This window comes from Ostrinia nubilalis, chromosome 22 (assembly GCF_963855985.1).
Source record: "Ostrinia nubilalis chromosome 22, ilOstNubi1.1, whole genome shotgun sequence".
Lineage (NCBI taxonomy): Eukaryota > Metazoa > Arthropoda > Insecta > Lepidoptera > Crambidae > Ostrinia > Ostrinia nubilalis.
The window spans coordinates 9705624-9713432 of record NC_087109.1 but is presented as its reverse complement, the minus strand read 5'-3'; the positions used below and the strand labels follow the sequence as shown (position 1 = coordinate 9713432).

General features: G+C 36.2%; 2 protein-coding genes across 4 annotated transcripts in view; one reads left to right on the top strand and one right to left on the bottom strand.

The window, feature by feature from the left end:
• Positions 1 to 5533: 5533 nt before the first annotated feature.
• On the bottom strand, positions 5534 to 6556 carry LOC135082599 (EKC/KEOPS complex subunit TP53RK). Of its 2 annotated transcripts, none has more exons than XM_063977378.1 (2): positions 6426 to 6556; positions 5534 to 6343 (listed from the first exon to the last, which is right to left on the bottom strand). In XM_063977378.1, the coding sequence occupies exon 2, from the start codon at positions 6335 to 6337 to the stop codon at positions 5618 to 5620; it is 720 nt and encodes a 239-aa protein (XP_063833448.1). In that variant the 5' UTR covers positions 6338 to 6343; positions 6426 to 6556; the 3' UTR covers positions 5534 to 5617. The 2 variants fall into 2 exon arrangements, with proteins under 2 accessions (XP_063833448.1, XP_063833449.1); XM_063977379.1 differs by having other exon boundaries at positions 6474 to 6556.
• Positions 6557 to 6716: 160 nt separating this feature from the next.
• Positions 6717 to 7809, top strand: part of LOC135082817 (coactosin-like protein) — a 34793-nt gene continuing 33700 nt past the window's right edge. Inside the window, exon 1 of one of the 2 annotated variants that reach the window (XM_063977580.1) lies at positions 6717 to 6803. In XM_063977580.1, the coding sequence (XP_063833650.1) occupies positions 6732 to 6803 (72 nt within the window). In that variant the 5' untranslated portion in view covers positions 6717 to 6731. Of the gene's footprint in view, positions 7079 to 7809 lie in introns of both variants that reach the window. The other variant, XM_063977581.1, reaches the window with a different exon arrangement.

Sequence of the window (7809 nt, the reverse complement as noted above, 5' to 3'; positions counted from 1 at the left end):
GACTCCAACGCCTACTTGGCTATTGGTAGAATGCTTTGATGCATCACAATACATGTGTTGCCAGTTAGACCAATCCCTGTCAATCATAAAATTAAAGTTTGTGAGGGCATTTCGATCATCTTTGTAAACACCCAAATCAAAATAAATCTCTGGGGAGAACATTAACTCTTCATATTTACTACAAAAAATTGGCAGATAAGAGGAACTATGGGTAGGAGCTTGCAGAGATATGTATTTACGATAACTGATTACTAGACACGGAGGAGATTTGTGATACCAGTATGAGGAAGATTCTACATATTCTAAAAGAGCTGTAAGTTTTGAATGGAGAGGGTGATTCGAAAACTGTAATGCTCGGAATAAAAATCTATCACTTAAGTATTGACGACGTAGCTTAAGAGGTGGATCGACACACTCGACTTGAAGAGCAATAATAGGGCTCGACTTCATGGCACCAGTTACTAATCGAAGAGCTTTATTTTGGATCAAATCCAATTTACGAAGCCCCACTATACTGCAGGGTTCAAGAAAGAAAGTTCCGTAATCGAGGATACTCCTGATAAGGGCATTATATAAAAGCTTTAAACAGAACGGATGAGCGCCCCACCAGACACCAGTTAGACATCTGAGAATATTTAATAGTCGCTCACATTTAGAACTGATGTAATAGAAATGCGGAAGACCTGTCATTTTGGAATCTAAAATGATTCCTAGAAATTTGGCTTTATTTTTAACCGGGATTGGTTGATTATCAAAATAAACACTAATTGGGGGTGGAAAACGGATTCTAGAAAACAAAACTATTGAGCTTTTAGGAGGGGAAAGGCTAAGGCCATTTTTGTCTAACCATGATTTTAATAGGGAGAGAGAATATGTAAGAGACTCACACATTAACTGTATATTATTACCACTAACATAGAGGAGCAGATCATCAGCATATTGTAAAATATGTGCACTGTTATTCATAGAAGGTTCTAAATCATAGCTATAGATGTTAAATAATAAAGGACTCAAGACGGAACCTTGAGGAAGGCCCTTACTTAATAACCTGGATGAGATTTTGTTATCATGAATAACATTTATAGTTCGCATAGATAAGATATTTAGGATGAAATTTACGAGCAAACCGGGAACTTGTAGTTGTAAAAGTTTACTTCTAAGAACAGTTAACAACACATTATCATATGCTGCTGTTATATCAAGAAAAGCCGAAAGAACTGAAGCGCCACATGAAAACGCCAATCTAATATCAGTGCAAAAAATGCCAATACTATCTGCACAACTCTTCCCTTTTCTGAAACCGTATTGACTCTTGCTGAGCAAGCCTTTACTCTCCATAAACCATTCCAACCGGTTTTTAATTAAGTGCTCAGCTACTTTCATAAGAATGGATGAGAGTGCAATTGGTCTGTAAGAGTTGGAGTCTTCTCGTGGCTTATGGGGTTTCAAAATTGGAATTACTTCCTGAGATTTCCATGAAGGTGGAACGCAACCAGAATTGAAAATAGAATTTACAAGAGTTAGATAATATAACAAGCTAGAATTACTAAGGTTACACAGAAATGAGTAGGGGATCCCATCGCCACCCGGCGCAGAGTCTTTAACATAAGTTAAAATTCCTTTAAGCTCAGAAAGTGAAAAAGGGTCGCTAAGAACTGTATGTTCAATGTTTGTAAATAAAAAAGCATCATTGGGTATAGAAAGATTCTCAGCAACAGAAGGTGGAGCAAGTTTATCTAAAAATTCTTCAATTAAAGTATCATTAAGAGACGGCGGCTGGGATTCTTTAAAAGCAGATCTAAATTTTCTTATGTTAGTCCAAACAAAAGAAGGGGAAACATCTGGCGAGATGGATAAGCAAAAGTTTCTCCAGCCTTCCCACTTTTTGCGTTTTAATAATTTTTTGGTATTTGACATTATTTCAACTAATAAGTTAAAATTAGCTTCTGTTGAAATAGCACAGTAATTCTTTTCCGCTTCCTTTCTTTTCCTAACAGCATCTGAGCACTCGCTATCCCACCAAGGTGGTGAGGGGATTTTATTAGTATGACGACCGTTTTTAATAGGAAATACCTGATTAGCAGATTCGATTAATAAAGAGGCTAAAGCTTCAGCACATGCTGATTGATTGTTTTCACTAACAACCGGTAGAGATGAAAGACCTTGTTCCACCTTGTCCTTAAATAGGCTCCAATCAGCTCGGTCCAGTCTGTATTTCATTCGAGGTTCGCGATTATTCACATTCCTATTAATATCTGGGAATTCAATGACAACTGGGAAATGGTCGCTGCCATACGATGAAGGTAATGTTGACCATGATAATGACGAGGCTAAATTAGTAGAACAAAGAGATAAGTCAGGAGCGCTCACTCCTTCATGAGGCGCAGTCCTGCGGGTTGCAACGCCAGAGTTTAAGATACATAAATGATTGTTATCTAAAATTTCTAAAATCCTATTACCGTAATAATTAGAACTACTACTTCCCCAAGCTTCATGTTGAGCGTTAAAATCACCCATAATAATAATAGGATAAGGAAGGTTGCCAATAATGTTATCTATTTCATCATAAATGTGGGAAGTAGGATGAGGAATATAAATTGAGACAAAAGTTATATGATTTACTGAAACTGCAATAATAGAAAAATCACTACTGTGCTGAGGAATTGGGACATGGGAAAACGGAGTAGAGTGACTAATAAGAATAGCCACGCCTCCATACCCATCACTACGATCTTCTCTAACACAGGAAAACTTAGGCACTTTAAAAATGGAAACAGGCTTAAGCCATGTTTCCTGTAGAGCAATAATAAATGGATTTTCTTTATTTATTAAATATAAAAGGTCACTTTTTTTAGTTAAAATGCTGCGGCAATTCCATTGAATTGCTGAAGCTTTGTTCATTATGTGAAATTTTGTCTAATAATCTATCTTTGATTGAGGCAGCGTTGGACGGTAGGGATGACAAATTAGTTTGCAGAGAATTAATCAGGGCTACAATTAATTCTTTTAATGATAAATTACTTAAAGAGTTTGAGTATTTCTCATCGCTGTTAATTAAAATACTTTTACTTGGAGAGATTTCAGAGTTATATCCTTGAATGATTTCATCATGAGCAGATTTATCATAACCTTTAGAGAACCTAGGAGGAGATCTAGGCTTTAAGAAAACAGTTTTTTTGTATGAGGTCTTATTAGAGTAATTTGATGACACATGATTGTATGAATTCTGAGGTGTAGGAGATACTAAAACATCTGCATAAGATTTAGAACAAGGAGGGTGTAATTTAAGTGCCTCAGCATATGTAATGCAGTCTTTTGCCATAGATTCCTTTATGTTCTTTTGCCTATTATATTCAGGACATACTTTGCTAGTAGCCATATGAAGACCTGAACATAAACAACACCTTATTTCATCTTCCTCCACTGAACAGGTATGTCCTGAGTGGCCTAGACCACACTTAAAGCATCTAGGAGTTGAACGGCATTGACTTTTCACGTGGCCATACCGACAGCAGCTAAAACATTGAATGGTGGGATAGATATACAGGTCAACGGGCAGTGAGTTAAAACATAAAAACACTCTCTTAGGGAGGACCTGACCGTCAAAAGTTAACACCACTGTTTCTATAGGTACAAACTGAGCCTCACCATTAACTATATTTTTCCTTTTAAGACGCCTAGCTTTCAGAATTTTCCCACAACCTATTGGTACTGAAATATTGCTCACAATCTCTTCTTCAGTCCAGTCTGTCGGCACACCTCTCACCACACCCATACGTGTCACATTAAAAGAAGGTATGAACGCTTTATATTTATTGAACTTCAAACTCCCGTTGTCTAGAAATGAGTTAGCATCTTCAAATTTGGAGAAAGATATTGATAATCGGTTCCTTCCAATTCTTTTTAAACTACCATCAATGATGTTTCTAATCCCATTCTTTTTTAAGAAAAAGCCAAATGATATAGGATGAATGGTGCAGTTTTCATTAGGGTCAGATGGAACTCTTTGTATGTGAACAACATATGGTGCCAAATCTGAAGCTACATAAGAAGGTCTAGCAACTGGGGCACTTGGGGAGTTGGTTAAGTTTTCATTGGCCGACAAATTCGCAGTGGATGGAGATGGATCTAATGAAGAAACTATGGGCGCATCCTGTAATTCATTAGTACTGCTACTAAGAATACACTGACATTCAAAAACGTTTGTTGAATCGAACACATTAGATTTATTATGACGGCTCCTCCTTTTTTTGTTACAATGTTTGCAAACTTTTCTAGATAAAGTTCGTTTGCGTTTTGCATGTGAAACATTTGACTCACAGTTATTATTATCAGTTACCGATCCTTCAGTGTCCAGACATGAACTATTACGTGAAATAGTAACGTAATTAGATACCGGGGGGGCTGTCCCACCCGGGTCATGAGGATCGTCGTCCATTGGACGAAATGGAAAGTTAAAAAGTTAAAACTTACCCAATATGTGATGAGATATGATACACTAATATGATATATAAATAAAAATTAAGTTAACAAACTACACTGCACTACTTATCTGATCCTATAAATAGAAAATTAATGAAAAAATAATTTCTCCAAAAAAAGACGTCCACCGAAACCGACGTTTCCCGCGCTTTTTTTCGGCGCGTCAATTGCATTTGATAGTGCAACACTGGGTACAGTCGTACCTGTATTAAATTAATAGGTTAACTTTATGTATCAGGATTCAGGATTATAGGCTAATTTTATATTTTCATAAATTAACAAAAAAATATTATATTATAGGTAAACTGGTTTAAATAAATTAAATGAAACCATCAATCGAGCAAGTAGGATTTTATTATTATTCATCAATAATTAAATTCTGAACTTGAATATTCAACTACAATGTCTGCTCATGAACTCTTCAAACTCGGTACTTCTTTCCCAATTCCATAAAATTCAATACTTACAAAGTGACAAAAAACTTTAAAATAGGTAGTTGAAACAAACCACTTTCCTATGTATTACTTTTCTCTATGCAAACCACAGCTAATTTTCATAGTTGACTGTACTATACGATAAACATGTCAGTCAATTTGACAACCTTTGTCGGAAACATTATTCAATGAAAATATTGTCCGAACCCTTAGTATTTCTCTTCGACAAATTCTTTAACACATTGTGAACCACTTTTCTTTCACGACTATAAAAAGATTTTAGCAATTTAATTCACAAAATCAATTGCGCACATTTAAAATAAAGTTTGTTTACACTTTGACAGCAATAGACTGACATGCAAGGTGACATGTCAATGAAGTTTTCAGTTACTGTTGCCATTAAAAGAAATTAGTACCATTAATTTTCCGCAACATGGCGAGGGTTTTTATGTTCCTGGTCAGGCTATACCTTACTGAACTTGTTTAGCTAACATGATAACATCAGTCATCATTAGACACCTAACTACAGAAGGCCTAGGACTCCTTGTACAGTTTTCCAACCATTCATAATCATTTTGTTTATGATAATTTCTAATGGGAAAGTAAACAATGCTTGCTTATTAAAATGATACCTTTAATATAAATTATTATAGAAAAATGACTACATCTTTATATTTAACTTAAAAAATTAAAAAATTACATTAACCAACCATGGTCCTCTTCCTTCCCCTTGCTTGGACTTCCTTGAATTTGGCCAAAGTCTCTGCTACCTCGGCTTCACCCTTTCGAGTGTAGCCTAACATTATCTCATTAAAAATATCCGGATAATCATTATGTGTGCTTATCAGCGCCCTCTCAAGCACGTACAAGTCCACTCCTTTATCCTCTGCTTTAGACTCTACGTATGAAAGACCGAAGTCTATCAATGAAAGCTCCAGTTCTGAATAATCGTGCCATCGGAATTCTTTTTTATCTTTAAGGTATCGCGGCACTAGAAGCATGTTTGACGTTGTCAAGTCTCCATGTATCATATTGGAGTCGTGTAACCTCCTCACTGCCGCTCCTATCATTACTGCAACGTTTTTACTGACCGCGGGAACGTCTATTTCGTCTTTCAACTCACTTTTCAAGCTTATAAGAACATCTTTGACTGATATACTGTGTGTGAAGTGCTCCATATAGATGCGACGTCGGTCAAAATCCACTAAATAAAGGCAGGGCGTCTTGACCCCGACACTTTTGCATCTCGCTATAGCTCGGGCCTCATTTCTTATCCTTTCTTTGGTGATGCACGCATCTAAATCCGGGTGTCTGTAGTTTTTCTGGAATCTCTCCTTGACAATACAAGGCAAGCCAAGGTAAGTGCATTTATATACTTTGGCTTCAGCCCCTTGTTTCAGCAACTGCAAGTCTTCTTCCATTTTTATCTTAAAATAAGAAAATGTGATCGGTGATGAAGAAATAAATATAACCTTAAAATAATAATTTGTACAAAGGCCAATGTTTCACCTGTGTGTCTTATGTGCTGTAGTGAACCGTTTATTATCTACTACTTACAGTTTTCTTAATGCACTAATGCGAAATAAATAAAAAGCAACAAATATTTTTTCTGAAATTGTTGACAAACAAACGTCACGCCTGTCAATTTGACACTAATATTTTTAATTTCACGATCACGAAAATAAGACTGCGTTCCATTTTACGCATGTCTAGTTCAATTTGCAAATGAAGTGTCTCAACGAATTCGTCGTAGAGAGACCGCGCTTTACATTTAACAGCGGCCTATACCTACATACTTTCTATACATAAAGTTGTATGTATTATTCACGATTACGACTGGAGGAGACTAGCTCAGAGAGTGAGGGAGGCTGTGGGCGTGTGATATTGGTTAGTGCACCCGCGCCGGCCGGCGGTACATCATTCAATTTCATTATACACCAAATTATCAACCAACCTTTAATGGAAACAGTGTTTTAAATTAACAACATTAGTGCCGGCACATTCGAACATTGAACTGCTTCAAAAAATATATCGACAAGTGAAAAAATACCAAAAATTTTTATAATTTTTGTAGTGCATATTTTTCTGTGATTTTAAAAACTGTGAGAAAAATGTCCGAGGGTTTGGAATACGAGACCATTGTCCAGAATGGGCCTAAAAAAGTGAGTTTTTCTTTTTTTATTGTCTTTTTCCCCTCCGTTTAGGGATGGGACCGTACGCAGCTTGTGTTCCTGCGATCCTACGGGATACTTATGCCTGTATAGTTTTGTTAGGTCTAACAGGGGGTGGGGTGACGTGCTTTAGGAACGTCTGGGTGCATTTTCGTAGATATACAAACTGCAGTTGCGTCTCGAAATGCCGGCTGATGTGATTTCCTCTGTCCCGATTTACTAACGTTGGCGGGAATGTAGGTACGTGGGCAGCTTATTTTATATCCGGGACATCTAATGGACGTAAATGGGGACTACTTAACGATGTCGTCAGAGAAATACCTTTAAAGATTTTTATAGTATGCGTTTTGCTCATCACCAAAAGTTTACCTACTTTTTATTAAATATTACAATTAAATTGAAGCATTGTCTTAAGTTGTTATTACATTATTAATATTATCATTGTGTAACTGAATTCGGACTGAAATTGATCAAATCTTATGTTATTTTTTCGTGAAAAACGATTTACCTACCTCCAGGTAATCAAAAATGTTGTATTTATCATGACCTCTTTTTTGTTAGAACACCCTGTACAAATGCAACGGTAAATTAATTAAAAGGTCGTGCGAATCTTAAAGTTTGAATGCTCCCAAACATCTTATCTTTATCGTACAATGAATAATATTCAACAATTACGGTACAGGCGCGAAGAAAAGTGTATAAGTTTAACTTTAATCGAAATC